At 48.9% G+C, this 23,397-nt stretch overlaps 2 protein-coding genes across 3 annotated transcripts; one reads left to right on the forward strand and one right to left on the reverse strand.

The window, feature by feature from the left end:
• GLYCTK (glycerate kinase) lies at nt 1–14,294 on the reverse strand. 2 transcript variants are annotated; one of them, XM_075574234.1, is made up of 5 exons: nt 13,310–14,294; nt 10,084–10,506; nt 5,941–6,092; nt 5,410–5,585; nt 1–1,136 (listed from the first exon to the last, which is right to left on the reverse strand). In XM_075574234.1, the coding sequence occupies exons 2-5, from the start codon at nt 10,488–10,490 to the stop codon at nt 234–236; spliced, it is 1,638 nt and encodes a 545-aa protein (XP_075430349.1). In that variant the 5' UTR covers nt 10,491–10,506; nt 13,310–14,294; the 3' UTR covers nt 1–233. The 2 variants fall into 2 exon arrangements, with proteins under 2 accessions (XP_075430349.1, XP_075430350.1); XM_075574235.1 differs by having other exon boundaries at nt 10,126–10,506; nt 13,310–14,291.
• Nucleotides 14,036–20,944, forward strand: WDR82 (WD repeat domain 82). Its single transcript, XM_075574236.1, has 9 exons — nt 14,036–15,153; nt 15,320–15,417; nt 16,205–16,271; nt 16,695–16,794; nt 16,903–17,019; nt 17,456–17,611; nt 17,699–17,768; nt 17,843–17,985; nt 18,901–20,944. The coding sequence occupies exons 1-9, from the start codon at nt 14,993–14,995 to the stop codon at nt 18,928–18,930; spliced, it is 942 nt and encodes a 313-aa protein (XP_075430351.1). The 5' UTR covers nt 14,036–14,992; the 3' UTR covers nt 18,931–20,944.
• The last annotated feature ends 2,453 nt before the right edge of the window (nt 20,945–23,397 follow it).

Genomic DNA, 23,397 nt, shown 5'->3' on the forward strand with positions numbered 1-23,397 from the left:
TTAATGTGTAACTAATTAGCAGTTGTTTATTATAAAACATTAACATTTTACAATAATGACATTTTATCAAGTTAAAATAATCCTGCATTAGGATATTGCTGGGAGTTATTAGCAGTTTGTGCGCTCCTGCTTCTGTCTCTGCTGGCTGCTTACTTGTTTCCAGTTTTGTGAGCCCCTGAATCTTGTGCCTTGGGCCCACATTCTGGCTGGGATCTTCCTGGTAAGTGGGGCTATCATTGGTCAGTGCCTGGGAGGTCTTCTGATCTCTCCTTCCTCCGGATCAGAAGCATCTGCACATCCATCACGTTGGTGCCAGTGAGTCCTGTCACCAGTAGGTTCCGTCCACCGTTTAACTGACTAAAGAAACCGTGAGAGTCACTGCGATTCAGAGAGGCTCCCACATCCAGGCCACTGTCCTGAGCATGCACCACAAGCTCTGGGTATGACAAAGCACCAGCTGCTTCTGTGGGACCGTCTTGCCCATCTGTGCCCCCGCTCAGAAACAATACCTCGCATCCTTCCATGCTAGCCTGAGCCCTGTGCCATTCCTGTGCCACTCGCAATGCCAGCTCCTGGTTTCTTCCACCTCTCCCCTCTCCCTGTACGAGCACTGTGGTCTCCCCCCCGCATAGGACACAAACCGCTTTCACATCCCCAGATGCTCTCAGATCCTGCAGTCGGTCAGCAAGGTTAAGATCAGGAATAGCCAGCTCAGTGGTCAGAGACAGGATCTCCTGTTCCAGCTGCCCCTCCTCAGGACTACATGTTAGGATGGAGCAGATCAGCTGAGCGAGGAGGCTGAAAAAGCGACACACTTCTCTTACATCCCCACTAACGGCTGCAGACAGGAGTAAGGGAAGGTACCCCAACCCTACAGACTCGCGCTCTGCCTCACGCAGTGCCATGAGGTTGGAACCAATAAGGATGTTATGTACGTGGCTGAAATCCCCATGAGAGATTGTGGGAGGTCTGGAGAGTAGCACGCCCTCCACAGCCCCCGGCACAGAGTCCCGCAGGTTGTACTTGGCCAGTATCTGAAGGCATTCCTCTGTATTGTGACCGCTGCAAACTGTGGGGCCACTTGCAATAACATCAAGGTCATCTCCAATGACATCAGACAAAATCAGGCTGATGACCTGTAGAGTACGAGAATGTAGAGGGAGAATGTGAGAGAGCTGTGTGTGCGCCACAAACAGGAGTTTCCTGGGGCTAATCATCTGTTCCCATTTGTAATAAGAGTAGATTTAGCATTCTGTCTGCAGTCACCAAGATGCGATATTAGGTGATCACACATATTTAAGTGTTTAAATAGCATATCTGCAGGCTGCAATGTTTGGTATTAACTGGCACTTACTGTATGCGAGAATGAAACGTAAACTAGAAGTAATACCTTTTATTAGCTGACGGGTTCAAGCTTTCAGGACCACAAAGGTTCCTTCATCAGGCATTTTTTTTATTACAAATGAAGCTGATAGTCATATTTATACAAGAATGACCCAGTCTGGGTATACAAATGTAAATGCGCATCATACACCAAGTAACATGGAAATGTAAAGTGGGCAGGAATTAGGGGGAGTGTGTGCAGTGTCGGGGCAGAAGGTTAGGCTGCGATTATAATGGCCGCGTGCGAGATGGAGCGCATGATGTAACGCGCGCCTGTCGCTTGCGCAAAACCTGCACCGAGGCGACGGGGAGGCGTGGCCGTGACGTCACATGAGCGTTTCGCCCTAATTGGCTGAACCGCGCACGTGACCCGGCCGTCACGCGGGCAAAGACAAAATTGTCTTCTCAGGAATCGCGGGCGCAGTCGCCCGCTCTATGGGCGGCCTCATAGAGAACAGGTTTGTTGTTTGCGCCGCGCGTGCCGTCGCTGCCACTAGAATCGCAGCCTTAGTGTAACAAGGCAATGCACAAAAGGACATGTAGCTAGGTCGGTAATTGTGGTGTGAGGTGTAGAGAGCAGGATGACTGTACAGTGGGACACCTAAATTACAAAAGTATATTTCAGAATGAGACATTAATCCCTTTGCCCAATTGAGTCCTGTATTCAATGTATCCAACGTTTGCTGGAGTTTATACTCCCATGTTATTTTTCCCCTCGCTGAGTTCTGAAATTGCCCTTGATAATTGTAACTTGATATTATGATGGCAGGTGTGCGTGTGTTTTATGCTAATGCTGCAGCAATGCATTTTCATTCTTTTTTTTCTTGTTTCTTCGGTTTCACCTACATAAAATCCACTATTGGGACATTGTGCACTGTTCTTGTCACAAACGTATTAGAAATATAGCTATATGCAGCATTTACAGGATGTTATTTGGACGAGAACGAGGTTTATGTGATGGTACAGTGTGTGTTACAGGGTGGTATATATGGGTGAGCTTGGGGTTACACTCAATTAATGTGATGGTATAGTGTGTGTTACAGGAAGGTATTTGGGAGAGATCAGGGTTACACTCAGTGAATATGATGGTACAATGTGTATTACAGGGAGGTATTCGGGTGAGATCGGGGTTACACTCAGTGAATGTGATGGTACAGTGTGTGTTACAGGGAGGTATTCGGGTGAGATCGGGGTTACACTCAGTGTATGTGATGGTACAGTGTGTGTTACAGGGAGGTATTTGGGTGAGATCGGGGTTACACTCAGTGTATGTGATGGTACAGTGTGTGTTACAGGGAGGTATTCGGGTGAGATCGGGGTTACACTCAGTGAATGTGATGGTACAGTGTGTGTTACAGGGAGGTATTTGGGAGAGATCGGGGTTACACTCAGTGTATGTGATGGTACAGTGTGTGTTACAGGGAGGTATTCGGGTGAGATCGGGGTTACACTCAGTGTATGTGATGGTACAGTGTGTGTTACAGGGAGGTATTTGGGTGAGATCGGGGTTACACTCAGTGTATTTGATGTTACAGTGTGTGTTACAGGGAGGTATTCGGGTGAGATCGGGGTTACACTCAGTGAATGTGATGGTACAGTGTGTGTTACAGGGAGGTATTTGGGAGAGATCGGGGATACACTCTGTATGTGATGGTACAGTGTGTGTTACAGGGTGGTATTTGGGTGAGATCGGGGTTACACTCGGTGAATGTGATGGTACAGTGTGTGTTACAGGAAGGTATTTGGGAGAGATCGGGGTTACACTCAGTGAATGTGATGGTACAGTGTGTGTTACAGGGAGGTATTTGGGTGAGACCGGGGTTACACTCAGTGTATGTGATGGTACAGTGTGTGTTATAGAAGGTATTTGGGTGAGATCGGGGTTACACTCAGTGTATGTGATGTTACAGTGTGTGTTACAGGGAGGTATTCGGGTGAGATCGGGGTTACACTCAGTGAATGTGATGGTACAGTGTGTGTTACAGGGAGGTATTTGGGTGAGATTGGGGTTACACTCAGTGAATGTGATGGTACAGTGTGTGTTACAGGGAGGTATTCGGGTGAGATCGGGGTTACACTCAGTGTATGTGATGGTACAGTGTGTGTTACAGGGAGGTATTTGGGTGAGACCGGGGTTACACTCAGTGTATGTGATGGTACAGTGTGTGTTATAGAAGGTGTTTGGGAGGGATCGGGGTTACACTCAGTGTATGTGATGGTACAGTGTGTGTTACAGGGAGGTATTTGGGTGAGATCGGGGTTACACTCAGTGAATGTGATGGTACAGTGTGTGTTACAGGGAGGTATTCGGGTGAGATCGGGGTTACACTCAGTGTATGTGATGGTACAGTGTGTGTTACAGGGAGGTGTTTGGGTGAGATCGGGGTTACACTCAGTGTATGTGATGGTACAGTGTGTGTTACAGGGAGGTATTTGGGAGAGATCGGGGTTACACTCAGTGAATGTGATGGTACAGTGTGTGTTACAGGGAGGTATTTGGGAGGGATCAGGGTTACACTCAGTGTATGTGATGGTACAGTGTGTGTTACAGGAAGGTATTTGGGTGAGATCGGGGTTACACTCAGTGAATGTGATGGTACAGTGTGTGTTACAGGGAGGTATTTGGGAGAGATTGGGGTTACACTCAGTGTATGTGATGGTACAGTGTGTGTTACAGGGAGGTATTTGGGAGAGATCGGGGTTACACTCAGTGTATGTGATGGTACAGTGTGTGTTACAGGGAGGTATTTGGGAGAGATCGGGGTTACACTCAGTGTATGTGATGGTACAGTGTGTGTTACAGGGAGGTATTTGGGAGAGATTGGGGTTACACTCAGTGTATGTGATGGTACAGTGTGTGTTACAGGGAGGTATTCGGGTGAGATCGGGGTTACACTCAGTGAATGTGATGGTACAGTGTGTGTTACAGGGAGGTATTTGGGAGAGATCGGGGTTACACGCAGTGAATGTGATGGTACAGTGTGTGTTACAGGGTGGTATTTGCGTGAGATTGGGGTTACACTCAGTGAATGTGATGGTACAGTGTGTGTTACAGGGAGGTATTTGGGAGAGATCGGGGTTACACTCGGTGAATGTGATGGTACAGTGTGTGTTACAGGGAGGTATTTGGGAGGGATCGGGGTTACAGTCAGTGAATGTGATGGTACAGTGTGTGTTACAGGGAGGTATTTGGGAGAGATCGGGGTTACACGCAGTGAATGTGATGGTACAGTGTGTGTTACAGGGTGGTATTTGCGTGAGATTGGGGTTACACTCAGTGAATGTGATGGTACAGTGTGTGTTACAGGGAGGTATTTGGGAGAGATCGGGGTTACACTCGGTGAATGTGATGGTACAGTGTGTGTTACAGGGAGGTATTTGGGTGAGATCGGGGTTACAGTCAGTGTATGTGATGGTACAGTGTGTGTTACAGGGAGGTATTTGGGTGAGATCGGGGTTACACTCAGTGAATGTGATGGTACAGTGTGTGTTACAGGGAGGTATTTGGGTGAGATCGGGGTTACAGTCAGTGTATGTGATGGTACAGTGTGTGTTACAGGGAGGTATTTGGGTGAGATCGGGGTTACACGCAGTGAATGTGATGGTACAGTGTGTGTTACAGGGAGGTATTTGGGAGGGATCGGGGTTACACTCAGTGTATGTGATGGTACAGTGTGTGTTACAGGGAGGTATTTGGGTGAGATCGGGGTTACACTCGGTGAATGTGATGGTACAGTGTGTGTTACAGGGAGGTATTTGGGAGGGATCGGGGTTACAGTCAGTGAATGTGATGGTACAGTGTGTGTTACAGGGAGGTATTTGGGAGGGATCAGGGTTACACTCAGTGTATGTGATGGTACAGTGTGTGTTACAGGGAGGTATTTGGGAGGGATCGGGGTTACAGTCAGTGAATGTGATGGTACAGTGTGTGTTACAGGGAGGTATTTGGGAGGGATCGGGGTTACACTCAGTGTATGTGATGGTACAGTGTGTGTTACAGGGTGGTATTTGGGTGTTGTCACTGACCTGTGCAGGATATGCTGCTCTGGCTAGGCCTCCCCCCTTAAGCTGTGACAGGGCCCTGCGCAGAGTATTTAGTTCCTGTATGGACGCTCCTCTCAGTGCCAGCTGCCGGGTCACCGTTTGCTTGTCCTGCAGCGTGAGAGGGGGCATAGGAGCTGGCAGGAGAGCAGACCCCCCACCTGACACAAGGACAGACAGGAGGATTGATGGATGCTCCTAGATTACACCTGTAAAAATGCAGCAACCAAGAGCCCCAAGAGACCGGGAGACGAGAGAGGACACCTGTCTACGTTTGCATAAGTCTTTATATGTTTGTGTATACAGAGATGTCCCCCTCTCATCTGAGATCATTACCAGCAGTAATGCTCTCTCGTCTCCCTCTACCCTCTGCTTTCTCCCACCTCTCGCTCTCTCTCCATTCTCCCTTCCTTTCTGCATTCTCCCCCCCTCCCTGCATTCTTCCCCCACCTCCATTCCTCTGCATTCTCTCTCCCCCCTCTTCCTCTGCATTCTCCCTCCTCTCCCCCCTCTCACCTGAGATCAGCGTTATCAGTACATCTCGATCTGTCAGTTTCTCCGCCAGGCTCTTTATTTCTGCAGCCGCCTCCAGTGCTGCGTCGTCCGCCATGTTGTATTCTGCCCCGCCCATCACTCGTACCCGGGAACCAGGAACTAGTAACATCTCCCTGCACACACCGTATACTGCTACTGAGACACATATACCCCTGTATACTGCTGAGGCACATATATACCCCTGTATACTGCTACTGAGACACACGTATACCCCCATATACTGCTACTGAGACACATGTATACCCCGTATACTGCTACTGAGACACATATATACTGCTACTGAGACACACGTATACCCCTGTATAATGCTAGTGAGACACATATATACATACCCCAAAATACTGCTACTGTAACACACATATACCCCTGTATAATGCTACGGAGACTAGGGCGATGTCAACATTTTCACCACAATAACAATATTAAGAAATGTATCGTGATAACGATATAAGTCACGATACATTTGTTAAAATAAAAGTCTGAAAATGTTCTAGTAAATCTAAATAAAATGTGTTCTCAAAATAAATACATTTTCTTTAGTTTTACTAGAACAAATGGCCTTTTATTCCCAAACCCATTCAATGTCTGCACTTCACCTTTCCTCACCTACACTGTCCTCATCACCCCAACATCCCCCTCATCCCATCACTTTCATCTAAACTGCTCCCATTACCCCAACACCCCCCTCATCTACACTGCTCCCATTTCCCAAACATCCCCCTCATCTACACTGCTCCCATCTCCCCAACATCCCCCTCATCCCATCACTCACCTACACTGCTCCCATCTCTTTAACATCCTCTCATCTCATCACTCTCACCTACACTGCTCCCATTACCCCAACATCCCCCTCATCTACACTGCTCCCATCACCCCAACATCCCCCTCATCCCATCACTCTGACCTGCACTGCTCCCATCACCCCAACATCCCCCTCATCCCATCACTCTCACCCACACTGCTCCCATTACCCCAACATCCCCCTCATCCCATCACTCACCTACACTGCTCCCATCCCCCTACAATCACCCCCATCCCATCACTCACCTACACTGCTCCCATTACCCCAACATCCCCCTCATCCCATCACTCACCTACACTGCTCCCATCACCCCAACATCCCCCTCATCCCATCATTCTCACCCACACTGCTCCCATTACCCCAACATCCCCCTCACCCCATCACTCACCTACACTGCTCCCATCACCCTAACATCCCCTCATCCCATCACTCTCACCTACACTGCTCCCATCCCCCTAACATCAACCCCATCCCATCACTCACCTACACTGCTCCCATTACCCCAACATCCCCCTCATCCCATCACTCACCTACACTGCTCCCATCACCCCAACATCCCCCTCATCCCATCTCTCTCACCCACACTGCTCCCATTACCCCAACATCCCCCTCACCCCATCACTCACCTACACTGCTCCCATCACCCTAACATCCCCTCATCCCATCACTCTCACCTACACTGCTCCCATTACCCCAACATCTCCCTCATCCCATCACTCACCTACACTGCTCCCATTACCCCAACATCCCCCTCATCCCATCACTCTCACCTACACTGCTCCCATTACCCCAACATCTCCCTCATCCCATCACTCTCCCCTACACTGCTCCCATTACCCCAACATCCCCCTCATCCCATCACTCATCTACACTGCTCCAATCTCCCCAACATCCTCCTCATCCCATCACTCACCTACACTGCTCCCATCTCTTTAACATCCCCCTAATCCCATCACTCTCACCTACACTGCTCCCATTACCCCAACACCCCCCTCATCCCATCACTCACCTACACTGCTCCCATCCCCCTAACATCACCCCCATCCCATCAATCACCTACACTGCTCCCATTACCCCAACATCCCCCTCATCCCATCACTCATCTACACTGCTCCAATCTCCCCAACATCCTCCTCATCCCATCACTCACCTACACTGCTCCCATCTCTTTAACATCCCCCTAATCCCATCACTCTCACCTACACTGCTCCCATTACCCCAACATCCCCCTCATCCCATCACTCACCTACACTGCTCCCATCCCCCTAACATCACCCCCATCCCATCAATCACCTACACTGCTCCCATTACCCCAACATCCCCCTCATCTCATCACTCACCTACACTGCTCCCATCACCCCAACATCCCCCTCATCCCATCACTCTCACCCACACTGCTCCCATTACCCCAACATCCCCCTCATCCCATCACTCACCTACACTGCTCCCATCACCCTAACATCCCCCTCATCCCATAACTCACCTACACTGCTCCCATCACCCCAACATCCCCCTCATCCCATAACTCACCTACACTGCTCCCATCACCCTAACATCCAACTCATCCCATCACTCTCACCTACACTGCTCCCATTACCCCCAAATCCCCCTCATCCCATCACTCACCTACACTGCTCCCATCTCTTTAACATCCCCCTAATCCCATCACTCTCACCTACACTGCTCCCATCACCCCAACATCCCCCTAATCCCATCACTCTGACCTGCACTGCTCCCATCCCCCTAACATCCCCCTCATCCCATCACTCATCTACACTGCTCCCATCCCCCTAACATCCCCCTCATTCCATCACTCACCTACACTGCTCCCATCCCCCTAACATCCCCCTCATCCCATCACTCACCTACACTGCTCCCATCTCCCTAACATTCCCCTCATCCCATCACTCACCTACACTGCTCAAGTCTTTTTAACATCCCCCTAATCCCATCACTCTCACCTACACTGCTCCCATCCCCCTAACATCCCCCTCATCCCATCACTCACCTACACTGCTCCCATCTCCCTAACATCCCCCTCATCCCATCACTCACCTACACTGCTCCCATCTCCCTAACAAAGCCCTCATCCCATCACTCATCTACACTGCTCCCATCACCCCAACATCCCCCTAATCCCATCACTCTGACCTGCACTGCTCCCATCCCCCTAACATCCCCCTCATCCCATCACTCACCTACGCTGCTCCCATCTCCCTAACATCCCCCTCATCCCATCACTCACCTACACTGCTCCCATCTCCCTAACATCCCTCATCCCATCACTCTGACCTGCACTGCTCCCATCACCCCAACATCCCATCACTCACCTACACTGCTCCCACCCCCCTAATCCCATCACTCTCATCTACACTGCTCCCATCTCCCTAACATCCCCTCAACCCATCACTCTCACCCCGAGATACTCCCTACTATTAAAAACACATTTCATTTATAAAATGTTAAAAATATATATTAAACTGATTAAGAATTGTCAAAAAATCTGTTTAAATTATTTTTTTTAACATTTTCATAAAGGGTGAGAGTGGGATGAGGGTAATGTTATGGTGATGGGAGCAGTGTAGGTGAGTGATGGGATGAGGGGGATGTTAGGGATATGGGAGCAGTGTAAGTGAGTGATGGGATGAGGGGGATGTTAGGGAGATGGGAGCAGTGTAGGTGAGTGGTGGGATGAGGGGGATATTAGGGGGATGGGAGCAGTGTAGGTGAGAGTGATGGGACGAGAGGGGTGTTAGGGTGATGGGAGCAGTGTAGGAGAGAAATGGTGAAGTGCAAGAATGACAGGGTGAGTTGAGGGTCCCAGAGAGGAGAGAGGAAGGGGTTTAGTGCCCAAGGGGAAGAGAGGAAGGGGTTAAGGGTCCCAAGAGGAGGGTGGGGAAGGGGTTAAGTGTGCCAGGGGGAGGGGATGGATGGCTTAACAAAAGTGAAGAGAGTAGTTCCTACCTTTCCCTGCTGCAGCGTGCTGCTTTCACACACACACACACACACACACACACACACACACACACACACACACACACACACACACACACACACACACACACACACACACAATGTGCTTGTGCTGTGGCTGTGCCCCAGTGTCACTGCCATGTGTGCCCTGTGCTGATAGTACCTGGGTATTATTAGCACTATGTTCAGTGAGCTGTGATAGTACCTGGGTATCATTAGCACCATGTTCAATGAACTGTGAAAGTACCTGGGTATTATTAGCACTGTGTTCAATGTTCTGATGCTACGTGGGTATGATTATCATTATGCTCAGTGTGGTCTGACATTACCTGGGTATTATTGGAACCGTGTTCAGTGTGCTGTGACAGTACCTTTTCCCAGCATGCAGCAGGCTCTCCTCCATGCCCCGTGGGACACTGATCACACCCCTCACTATGTGCTGGCCCACGATCTGCTCCACTGCAGCTGCCATTCCCAGCACAGCTTTCCCGAACCCCACCAGGTACACATTGCTGTGCAGAGGGAACTCTCTCCCCCCACACTCCAGGATAGGGGGGTTACAGCTGTCTCTCACTGCCAGGCTCCTCCGTATCATGCAAGGAGGCAGCACAGCACACACAGCACTCCAGAATATTTGCCGGGCATCCTCCTGCACACACATCCTGCCCCGGGCTGCACTGAACGCTCGGCAGGTGAGAACACGATTCAGGTGCCGACCCCGTAATACTCCGGCCATGGGTGGAAGTATATACCTGGAGAGAAATGACAGGATCAGAGTAAAGCTCACATGCGCAATTACTAGTAGCAATATTTGGATCAGAATCAGAGAGGATCACTAATAATGTCATTGTACGAGTCTGGCATAGCTCGTCAATTACCTGTAATTCCAGTGCAATCTGGGTCACAATATTACTGCATTTCTATGGCCAATGAAAAGCCAGGACTGCATGCAAGCACATTATCCTGCTTTGGGATCCTGAAAACACCATGCACCTGTCCATCAGTACCCATTCACCATTTCCTCCATCAGGGTGGGAGGCATATGTAGAGATATCAGCGGGGCGTGGGGTGTATAGGGACAGGTAACAGTGGGACATGGGGTGTGTAGGGAGCGGTAAAAGCGGGACGTGGGGTGTGTAGGGAGCAAGATGAAGGGAGTATATGGACAGGTAACAGCAGGAAGTGGGGTGCACAGAAAGCGGGATGCACAGGGAAAGTTAACAGTGGGACGTAGGGTGCACAGGGAGAGGTAACAGCGGGATGTGGGATCCACAGAAAGCAGGACGTTAGGTGCACAGGGAAAGTTATCGGTGGGACGTAGGGTGCATAGGGAAAGTTATCGGTGGGACGTAGGGTGCACAGGGAGTGGTAACAGTGGGACGTAGGGTGCACAGGGAGTGGTAAAAGTGGTATGTGGGATCCACAGAAAGCAAGACTTTAGGTGCCCAGGGAAAGTTATCGGTGGGACGTAGGGTGCACAGGGAAAGTTATCGGTGGGACGTAGGGTGCACAGGGAAAGTTATCGGTGGGACGTAGGGTGCACAGGGAGAGGTAACAGTGGTATGTGGGATCCACAGAAAGCAGGACGTTAGGTGCACAGGGAAAGTTATCGGTGGGACGTAGGGTGCACAGGGAGAGGTAACAGTGGTATGTGGGATCCACAGAAAGCAGGACGTTAGGTGCACAGGGAAAGTTATCGGTGGGACGTAGGGTGCACAGGGAAAGTTATCGGTGGGACGTAGGGTGCACAGGGAAAGTTATCGGTGGGACGTAGGGTGCACAGGGAGAGGTAACAGTGGTATGTGGGATCCACAGAAAGCAGGACGTTAGGTGCACAGGGAAAGTTATCGGTGGGACGTAGGGTGCACAGGGAGAGGTAACAGTGGTATGTGGGATCCACAGAAAGCAGGACGTTAGGTGCCCAGGGAAAGTTATCGGTGGGACGTAGGGTGCACAGGGAGAGGTAAAAGTGGTATGAGGGATCCACAGAAAGCAGGACGTTAGGTGCACAGGGAAAGTTATCGGTGGGACGTAGGGTGCACAGGGAGAGGTAAAAGTGGTATGTGGGATCCACAGAAAGCAGGACGTTAGGTGCACAGGGAAAGTTATCGGTGGGACGTAGGGTGCACAGGGAAAGTTATCGGTGGGACGTAGGGTGCACAGGGAAAGTTATCGGTGGGACGTAGGGTGCACAGGGAGAGGTAACAGTGGTATGTGGGATCCACAGAAAGCAGGACGTTAGGTGCACAGGGAAAGTTATCGGTGGGACGTAGGGTGCACAGGGAAAGTTATCGGTGGGACGTAGGGTGCACAGGGAAAGTTATCGGTGGGACGTAGGGTGCACAGGGAAAGTTATCGGTGGGACGTAGGGTGCACAGGGAAAGTTATCGGTGGGACGTAGGGTGCACAGGGAAAGTTATCGGTGGGACGTAGGGTGCACAGGGAAAGTTATCGGTGGGACGTAGGGTGCACAGGGAAAGTTATCGGTGGGACGTAGGGTGCACAGGGAGTGGTAACAGCGGGATGTTTTGCGTTATTTTCCCCAGGCCACATCTCCAAACGACAAGAATCTATATATCTAAAAGGCTTAGGTATGTCACCAGTATGATGTCACGTGCCAGATATAAAGCCTACCAGGAACAACACCCATTGGCTGACTTGCGACACAGACAAACATTCTGAAATATATAGTAGAATATATAAAAGTCTAAGGATGTCTGCAACAACCGGAATGCCTCCTCAAGGAGAGGAGGAGACAGAGAGAGACAGCAAGGAGGGGAGAGGAGACAGAGACAGCAAGGAGGGGAGGAGAAACAGACAGATGACGACTCGTAGGGTTGCCAGGTGTCCAATATTGAACTGGACTGTCCTGTATTTGGACACATTGTCCAGTAAAATGTCCAGTATCACCTCTCTGGACTTGGTGACCCGACCAGCTTGGCAGACCATGGGACTTTCTCGAACAGGGAGACAGCAGGGCTGTTACTAGGGGGCTAAGCAGCTTCCTCCATCCACAAGGAGGTGGCAGGAGCCTGGGCCCAAGGAGAGAGGTGTGTGCGAGGGTCGCATTGCACCTTTCACCATTGTGTCCAGTATTTTTGGAGCAGCTACCTGGCAACACTAATGACAAGGAGGGAATGGAGAGAAGTATGCACATGGAGCAGGAGGGAGTGGAATGAGAGGGGAGGAGAGACAGCAAGGTGAGGAGGAAATAGATGAGGAGAGGAAGGAGTGTAGTGTGCACAGAGAGGAGTAGACACAGTAAGGCAGGGAGTGCAAAGAGAGCGTAGGAGAGAGTGTATAGAGGAGCAGGGCATGATATATGAGCGTAAGGTGGGGAAGAAGGGACAAGAGACAGCAAGGCATAACAGGCCTTTAAGATCTGCTAAATCGGCATATTTTACAGCTAGTAAAACAGAAGTAGAGCTAAGAAAAGCCGTTTGATGGGGAGTATTACTTGCACAATAATACTAATCAGGAAAAGAAGATGGTCTATGATAAACGATAATGAACAGAAGAGAAACGAACACAAGAGGCAAATAATGTGCACATCACCTGCGGGTACGAGCCTGAGGGCTTTTTCTATACGTGCAGAGGACATACAGAGGAGGCCGATTGTTGATGTACTAAAGTAAAAAGTGCAGAGGCGATTCCCATGTGCTCCTTATTGGACGCCGCGTTCTCTTGCAGACAGGCGGGATGTTCTTACTTCTCTGGGATCAGAGATCTGCAAACTGTTCAGTTTTTTTTTTTTTTGGTGGGTATAAAGTCCAATATTTTGCTTGCTCTCTAGAAGGCCATCACGTCCCATATGCTAATTAATAATTAACCAGAGCTAGCCTGATGGGTACCACAGCAAGGGAAATAAATCCTGCTTGGGTTTATAAAGTGCCTAACATTAAATACAATGATAGTAGATAAAAAAAAAACCCCTCCAACGTACAGATTTTTTTTTTTTTTTATTTGCTAAAAGGCCTATGGCATGCACAGACTTTCAAGAAGATTTTGTGTTTATTAGATCAGAATATGATCTAATCCTATTCGCCCTCCTGTATACATGTAAATGACTGAACTTCAATACAAAACTCCAGACAAATATATAACCATATACTGTAACCATAACCAAGCGTGCCACACAAAAGATGGCGCCTAATTGAAGCCACTCGCAACATGGCGGCCCTGCTGGTACATCCTGCTTCGTTTCGCCGCGGATAACATGGCGGAAGAGTAGCATAGACCATGGACGTCACGGCCCCCAACAGCCAATAACGATGGACGTCTGTCTAACGGCGTGCTGCTAGGGTCCCACAATGCAACGCGCCCTTTTTTCCGGCTGCAGAAACAACATGGCGGAAACAATGAGAGCGGAGAGGTCGCGCAAATCCTAAACCTGAGTGACCCGGAACTACCGGATAGTGGGGCCCGAGTGACCCGGAACAGCAGAAACACCTCTGCTTCCCCCGTTGTCTGACACTTTTCTAATAGGTCTAATTTCCCGCCTCAGCGCTGCCTCCCCGCTCTCCCGTCAGCAGGGCCCTTCTCCTCCCGCTTCCCCTTCAGCGCTGCCCACCCACCGCCGCCTCAGCGCTGCTATCCAACTGGGCCCTTCGGCGCTGCCCCCCCTGCCCCCTTCAGCGCTGCCCCCCCCAGCGCTGCCCCCCCTGCCCCCTTCAGCGCTGCCCCCCCCAGCGCTGCCCCTCTTCAGCGCTGCCCCCCACCTGCCCCCTTCAGCGCTGCCCACCCTGCCCTCTTCAGCTCTGACCCCCCTGCCCTCTTCAGCTCTGACCCCCCTACCCCCTTCAGTGCTGCCCCCTTCGGCGTTGCCCCTCCCCCTGCTGTCCCGTCAGCACCACCCCCCTGCTGCCCTCAGCGCCACCCTCCCAAACCCCCGCGCTGCCCCTCCATCACCCCCTCATAGTGCCCTGCTTCTCCCTCAGTACTGAGCCTCCACTTCCGCCTTAGTGCTGCCCCACTTCCCTGTCAGTGCTGCCCTTGTGCCCCACGCTTCCCTCAGTGGTGCTTCTCTCCCCCCTCAGTGGTGCAGTTCTCTCCCCTGCTTTCCCCACAGTGGTGCTCTTCTCCCCCTGCTGCTCCTCAGTAGTTTCCACCTCTGCCCCTAACTTTGGTGCTTCTTCCTCAGCGACGCCCATCTCTCCTGCCCCCACCTCCCTCCGTGTTTCCTTTCACCCCACCCCCCGTCTCCCACGTAACGGGACCCTTCTACCCCTTGCGACCGCCATGAAGCTGACAGATAACGTCCTGCGTAGTTTCCGAGTGGCGAAGGTTTTCCGTGAGAATTCTGATAAAATTAACTGCTTTGACTTCAGTCCCACTGGGGAGACTGTGATATCCAGCAGCGATGACGACTCTATCGTGTTGTACGACTGCCAGGAGGGCAAGTGAGTAAGAGAGCGGGTGCAGGAATTTAGAGATGGCCAGAGATGAGGGTTTGGTGCAGAGAGGAGGCTTCACACTGCAAGATCATAAACTCTCTGATTTGGTCTTTTCCGCAGACTGCTCCGGGTGGCTGCTGTTTTCATGCTCTGTCTTGTTACTTTTTGACAGGCCCAAGAGGACATTGTACAGTAAGAAGTATGGCGTTGACCTCATCAGATATACTCATGCAGCCAACACAGTGGTCTACAGCTCCAACAAAATTGATGGTATGTCAGTGTGCTCATTTGTTTCCCCATAGCCTGGTTTTGTGCTAAATGTGTTACAGTTTACAAATATCAATGATAATAACCTTTTTTGTCAGCTGGTGTGGTAGGTGCACATCGGTAAAGAAGCGGTGTTGTTCTATCAGCATGCCTGGGTCTGGGCTGAGGTAGTAGTTTGTACAGTTTAAGGGTCTGTGACACCACCCTCTTCTGGAGATAACTGTACAGACCACTGCCTTGCCTGGGGCAGGGCACAGTCAACAGTGAATCCTCAAACTAAGAGTACTGATTACATCAAGGCCTGTCACATAGCTAATTATTTATCTTGATAAAATGTTTTACCGGGAAAAAATACATTGAGGGTTACCTACCTCTCGTTTTCAAGTATGTCCCGGGTACAAAATATTAAGTTGATAACATTACAAATTACAAACATGGTTTAAAGTAGGAAACAGCAAACTCTTGAACGTAGACAGGAGGTATTTTTTTGAGACACTGGTAAATTGTTCCAGAAGTGTGTTCGGTAAGAGAAGGAAGAGCTACCAGGTTCTTTATTGAACCATTAGCAGGATTTTGGAGGCGGATCTAAGAAGAGAAGTGCTGTGTACATATGGGATTTGGCAGCTTATTGGATGAATACCTGGGCACTCCATAGTGTCTGTTTATTTCTGTCTTGCCTAACTTTTTTTTTTTATGGAGGTCATGCAGAGTCTGGCTGTAAAAAGGTTTATTCAATTCTGTCTACTTTGTATATCATATGGCCGGTGCTAAAATGCTTGTTTCCTTACAGATACAATCCGATATCTCTCTCTCCATGATAATAAATACATCCGTTATTTCCCAGGTCACAACAAGAGGTAAGATGCGATCCCAGCTGTGCTCTATCACTTAATTTATTGTTATTCAGTGCTGTTTATATGCGCTAACGCGGTGAGACGCAATCACATTGTTGCTGAGCGTGCCTATATTTCTATGCTGCGCTGCCAGTCTCTGCGCTGCCAGTCTCTGCGCTGCCAGTCTCTGCGCTGCCAGTCTCTGCGCTGCCAGTCTCTGCACTGCCATTTATCAATTGTACTGGCGTAAAGTCATCTCTTCTTCGAGGGCCTTGGGATCTAACCCTAAAGCACAGGGAGGTTAACTCAAGGTCGCCAGAAACTTTCACTAGGTGTTGAACAGGTCCTCTGTTCCACTGATGTAACTTGGCTCTTGTTCCCTATGCAGCTGGGTACTGCATGGGCTTCCGCCTTTCACTTTGCTCACTCTGTTGTTCATACCTGCAGGGTAGTCGCCTTGTCTATGTCTCCTGTGGATGATACGTTCATTTCGGGATCACTGGATAAAACCATCAGACTGTGGGATCTGCGCTCTCCCAACTGCCAGGTGGGTAACCCTGTGATTTGAGCCGTATTACAGAGTTTCTGGTGCATTTTCTTGTTTGACGTCCTTTGCTTCACTCGATGCCTTCTGTGCCTTCTTTACTTCATGCAGGGTCTGATGCATCTCCAAGGAAAGCCTGTTTGTTCCTTTGACCCAGAGGGTCTTATTTTTGCAGCCGGAATAAATTCGGAGGTGGTCAAATTGTATGATCTTCGATCTTTTGATAAGGTTAGTGTTGCTTTTGAAAGTGGAATCAGTCAGGTGGAAAAGACTTGTAAAGAAAGTGTGAGAAGAGAGGCTTTTGGTTAATAATTATGTAACAGGTAATCACTTTTATTTCATCTAGCGTTTCTCCCAATGGGACTGAACGTGCTCACCATTACAGTACAGTGCGCGGTACGCAGCACGTAGAATGTGTTAGTGTTCCTGTTCAGAGGAGCTTACAATCTGTTTTTGGTGACTGAGGCACAGGGAGAAAGTGACTTGCACAAGGTCACAAGGAGCTCACTGGGATTTGGACCAAGTTCCCCTGGTTCAAGTTTGGTGTCATTGTTTACACAGTCCGTGCCTTTTCTCTGCTCACTGAGTCGCTCCTTCCACCTAGCCCAGGTAGGCAGGTGTCTCAGCCTTTTATGGCTCCTTAATATCTGAATGCTCTTTGCAGGGCCCGTTTGCAACCTTTAGGATGCAGTATGATCGAACGTGCGAGTGGACAGCACTGAAATTTAGCAATGATGGGAAGCTTATTCTGATCTCCACCAACGGGGGCTTTCTCCGATTGGTTGATGCCTTTAAGGGGGCCGTCCTGCACACATTCGGGGTGAGAGCTTTCCCATGTTAACCACGAAGTGAATTCTTTTCATATCAATAAGACGTCCTCTGTGGTTATAATATTCTTTGTTCTCAGGGTTATAACAACAGCAAAGCGGTCACGCTGGAAGCTTCCTTTACCCCGGACTCCCAGTTCATTATGATAGGTAAGGCGTGTGTTCAGCCTTCTCTCCTCTCGCCCCATAACACTGCTTATTCTCACTGCCCTGTGCCTCTGCAGGCTCTGAAGATGGGAAGATCCACGTGTGGAACGGTGAGAGTGGGATGAAAGTGGCGGTTCTGGATGGTAAACACACAGGTCCCATAACCTGCTTGCAATTCAACCCCAAGTTCATGACGTTTGCAAGCGCTTGTTCGAACATGGTAAGGACATTTCTACCCCTGACATGCTATGGGTGGCAAACAGCGACCTGATATCTCCCAATCCCAGGCCAACCAACCTTACTCGCAGGCTAAACTTTATCTCCACCTACCATTAATGTCTGCCAAACATGGCGCTGTTGTGATGTCAACAGGGGGTGCGGTGCGCCTTTCATTTCATTCTGGACCCCCCCTCCAATGCTTTGCAATGAGAGGCGCAGTCGGCTTCAGCATGAGGCTTCCCTGTGTGCTGTCTCACTGCCACCTTTTGGAGCAGATACATGTAACATATACAAACATAGAATATGTTTTATGTTAGCATGTGTTCTTTATTTCTTTGTCCAGTCTTCATACTCTGCCTCATGGCTGCGCATGTGTGAAGGAAGGAGTGCCGTCCCTATATATAGCGTGTGTGTGTATATTTTATATATACCTTTTTTATAATGCATTCACTCGCTATTATCTGCCTTAGTTTATATGTGAGTTGTGCCTACTTTTCGATTTATAAAATATATCCATTATTACACACGCTGTATATAGCTATGTGAATGTGCTCCCTTTGTATAGCTATACACTGATGTATGTTACTCTTAATAATAATAATAACTGACACCTGCATATTGAAGAGATATTTTGGATTTGAGGCAATTAGAAAACAAGTTGTTTGGGGTGAAACTGTGACAGAAATATTACTTTATGGCCTCAATGTTCTGTGCATGTGGTCTCATCAAACGGCTTCCTCTTGCTGGTACCCCTTGGGGGGGGAAATGGGGGGTGTCGGGCAAAAGGAAGCTACATACTCCCGAGGTACCTATGTGCCCTTCTACTCGAGTGGAAATGCTGCAACTGACTTTTAAGGTAGTAATCGTTTTTCCCAGTTACTGTAGTAATGGGCGATATTGTTTCTTCATTCTGCAGGCTTTCTGGTTGCCGACTATTGACGACTGATTAACTGCATCTCGCCAGCATTCAGTGTCTGTCTGAGATGAAGAATGCCAAGTGGACAGCTCTCTGCACTGGACTTTACACAGCGACCTAGTGACCCAATGTATGGAGCACCAGCAGACAGGTTCTGTTTCATAGGGTTACCCCAGTATTACCAGTCTTCAGCCACGAGTAGCTGTCTTGTCTTTCACTGCTGATAGACTTTTTTTTTTTTTTTTTACTTCTTGCAAAAGAAAGACTGTACATTACTCTACAATATCCCTGGCAAGTTCTCCCCGTGTTTCATCGCTGTCCAGATCTGTGGTGTGTAATATCATTACATGCTGGACTTCCATATGGTGACATTTCTATGCCACGTGATAAATTACCTCCCACGTTACCGCTAGAAAGGACCTTTCTTCTACGCAGCCGTCTTAATGTCCATGGTAATATCTTTTTATTTGCTGTTTGCTTCCCTGTATTGGCTCCACTGATTTGGTTCCACTGAGTAACTTGTAAATATATATATATATATATATTCAATGTTTAGGGTTAGGTTTTTTTTTAAATTTTTTTTTTAACCTGTCGGATATTAAAATTTTCTTGTTTTACACTTCGTGCTCAGAAAACACTTCTTGTGCTCCCTTATTTCAGACATTCCCGCTGCTGCTTTGTGCTGTGCATGATTAGATATTTTTAGAGCACAATATGGCTGCCTTTTTCCTGCTTTGCGAGTAACATAATCTCTGATTGATTAGCACCTTGAAAGGTAGTGTTTATAGCATGTCTCTTTAGTGCAGGTGGGCTCGACTCCATCCTCAAGACCCCCCCCCCCAACAGGTCAGGGCTTAAGGATATCACAGCTTAAGCACAGCTGGCTCAATTGACTGAGCCACTGATTGAGCCACCAGTGCTAAAGCAGGGATATCCTGAAAACCTGACCTGTTGGGGGGGGGGGGGGGGTCTTGAGGACTGGAGTTGAGCACTACTGCTTTAGCGCATTGCTCATTTCAATGTTTCTGCCTCATGTGATTTTTAACAACCTGTATTAATTTGTGCATTGTTGACACGAATGGTGAGATGAGATGTTGGTCCTTTACATTTGGTAATTCATGGCCCCTCTTGGGTTATTAGCTGACTCTCCACCCCCCCTGTTTTCTTGGTCATTTCTGAAGAGCAGTGTCAGGTGTTAGCTGTGGGGCCTCTTAAATATGGATGCCATTGTGAATTATCTAACATCATCCAGAGAACCACTGTGGCATTCCTAGTTTTTATTTACTTCATATTCTTTGCCTCTCTTCTCCCCCCCACCCCCATCCCCAAGAAAGCAATATGGAATTTGTTGTGCTTGCAGGTCTGGATTTCAACATTTCAAATGCTATACAATATATATTAAACAGTTAGGCAAATAGAAAATGTTACATGGAAACATCTATCTCAATTCTCAACCCCTGCTGAGTGGAACTCCGGGTATTTCTCATTTCAAATATTTCTATTTTACGTTGCTGAAACTGAAAGATGACGAATATGGGGCTTTTTCAGATATTTCCAGGAATACAAAAAAAAGTGCATGGATTTGGCATATTTCAGCTTCTCATGTTGCCAAACCATGTGAGTGGAAGCCAGTGTTGTGTAAACAGCCGTCCCTGCACTAAACAAGTTGCAGCCGCGTCATGAAAATAATCAGTGTGCGTATTGAGAGCCTCTTGAGAGTTGCTCTTTATAAACAGGTAATGATGTACCAAACAGATTCAGATCTCATGCAGCATTTTGACCCCCATGTGCTGTTCATTACAAAGCCACGGCCTGGAAGGTATTTGCCTATGGGCAGTATTTCTTTTTCTATTACCTATGCCACAGTCCAAAGCTTTTATACCTTTCAGACACAAGAACAAGTTAAATACCATCACTGCTTTGTACATAAGAATGTGTTGTAATGTTGTGAGTTCATTCAACTGACATGCAAGTAAGCGGCCTCAACTGTTTCTTGTAAATTATATTTTTTACATAAATAAAAAAAAAAAATGGTTAAACAAAATTGTGTGTTGCATGCGATGTCAGATCTGATGCCACGGCTCGGATGCAGGCGCTGTGTTTGTTTCTGTTGACCATTAAAAGACAGTGTGTCCTCCTGATTTGAACACACATTCTCTGGCTTCACATCCAGAACATTCAGTTGTCCCTTTTTTTTTTTGGATCTGCTTGGGCTTGGGGCTGAGAACAATTTCTACGGGTCATGAATTGGCAGATATTGGAGCAGGGGTGGGCACTTCCCCGTCCTCAATTGAGCCACTGATTGAGCCACCTGTGCTGAAGCAGGGATATCCTGAAAACCTGATCTGTTGGAGGGAGGGGGGTTTGAGCACTGGAGTTGCCCACCCCTCTATTAGTGCCACAAGAGATTGTTTCTAACTCTCTTAGCACTATTCAGATTTGAATCGCGGTTGGGCCATTTAAAGTAGCGCTAACCATCATTCACGTAACTGATAAAGCTGTACTTGCTGAAGAAAGTCAGTTCATGTTAACTTATGTTAAAGTCACATTAAAGGCCTAGCACCAAAAAGAATAGGTGTTGGGAGAATGAAATCAGATTATTTGTAGAAGAGCCGATGGCATAGGAGTGAGCAACTCCAGTCCTCAAGGGCCACCAACAGGTCCGGTATTCAGGGTATCCTGCCTTCAGCACATGTGGCTCTGAAGCTTCCCCCCTCTGTCTATCTCTAATATATATAATCACATTGTGTAAGTGTACAATACCTCCCTATATACATACATCAGACAGCAAAAGGCTCTGCACGTGTATGCTGCACACCCTAAAAATGTTCTGCATGTGAATACTATACCCCCCAAACTGATTTGCACGTGAATGCTACACCTCCTAAAATGCTCTGCACATAAATACTACACCCCTTCCCCCCCTCCCAAACTGTCCTGCATGTGAATACTGTGACGATGGGGACAATGTGGCTACTCTAATCAAGGTAAAGTCCAGCTATTGCCTCATCGTCTGGATGAATATACACGTTAGCCATGGATATTCATCCTGTCGTGGCTTATTTGGCCAAGTATGAATGAGCAAAATGTGTGTAACTTTTATTATTGTTGAACATATTGGTGTTGCTGTATGAGGCCGCATCCATGCTCATGTAGTGCTTGTGCGTGTGCTTGCTGCGTGATGAGTTCCATTAAGCCAATAGGAACGTCTATGCTGCACGTGAGCGTCAGCAAGAGTGCTGCATACGGAGGCAAACGTTTTTTTTTGTCTTTGCCGCACAATGGCCGGGTCACGTGAGCGATTCGCCCAATGAGGGCGAACCAGCTCCGTGACATCATGACCACGTCCCCTGAAGTGCTCAGAATCAAGCCTAGCTGCAGGGCAGGAATCGACCCTGCTGCATGAGAACGCCAAGGCACAGCGCTCTGTCGCGCCAGCAACATTTTTCTTGTCCCTGCATGAGCGGCAGCGAACGCGCTTGTGTGCTGGGTGGGAGGCTTTCTGGAGGCGGGGCTAGCGCGCCACGGCACCGACGTCACGGACTGCCATTGGCTTCTGGCAGTCAAGTGACCGGCCCTGCGCTTCCCTCAGCGGGAAAACTAAAATCGGCTTGTCGGCTGACGTTCCACACGCCTCCGCACGCCTGCGGAAGTGCCGTCTAAAGCCGCGCTGATGGGGATAATGTTTCCCCTCAGCACGGTCTTTTTGACCATGTCCGAGGCCAAAGTTTGTGTTCTGGGATGCCCTAGGCATGCTAGACTGATACACTTAATCAGCCTGCACACCCGGGCACTGAGGGTAACACGAGAAGGTTGTGGAGAATGGAGGGTGGGTATGGGCAGTTCTCTCTGAGCGCCGTTGGTCTGATTAACAGGATCATTGTCTGCCCAGAGAGGAAGCCTATTTCATCAAGAGATAGCGAGCCGACACTGGGAACAAGAGGTGGTAGACACTGTTCCCATTGACTGATTTGTAATTCCTGCCCTCCCTGCCGCAGCCTCTCCATCACATCCCCTGACCTGATTGGCCAACACTGATGAGCCCTCGTTTTGTTATTGGTCACCGGCCCGTTCTCTATGCTTGCCTATGGAGATGGGACCTCTATAAGAGAGGCAGCCGATTTCAGTACCGTGGTGGTTGCCGACTGTCTTATAGACTAAGGCTGGGGACATGGTACTACAGACCGTGCGGAGCCAACAGACTGCCTTAAGGCAGTGTTCGTGTCCATGCGGCGTGCGGGCGCGTCAGCAGGAGGGGACGCTCGTTGCGCGAGAAATCAATTAAATGAGCGGTTCACCCACTGAGGACAAACCAGCTCCGTGACGCCCCTAGGAACGACACCCACGGCCTGTTCACTATGGCCAGGGAAAGCATCCGCTTTCCCACAGCCTCCGCACGCGAGAAGTTATTCCTCTGCTGCCATATTGTGTTGGGTCTGCTGGCTCTCGCCAGAATAAATATACTTTTATTTGTTTGGCTTCAGTGTCCTGCCTGGT

Source organism: Ascaphus truei, chromosome 17, assembly GCF_040206685.1.
Source record: "Ascaphus truei isolate aAscTru1 chromosome 17, aAscTru1.hap1, whole genome shotgun sequence".
Taxonomy (NCBI): Eukaryota; Metazoa; Chordata; class Amphibia; order Anura; family Ascaphidae; genus Ascaphus; species Ascaphus truei.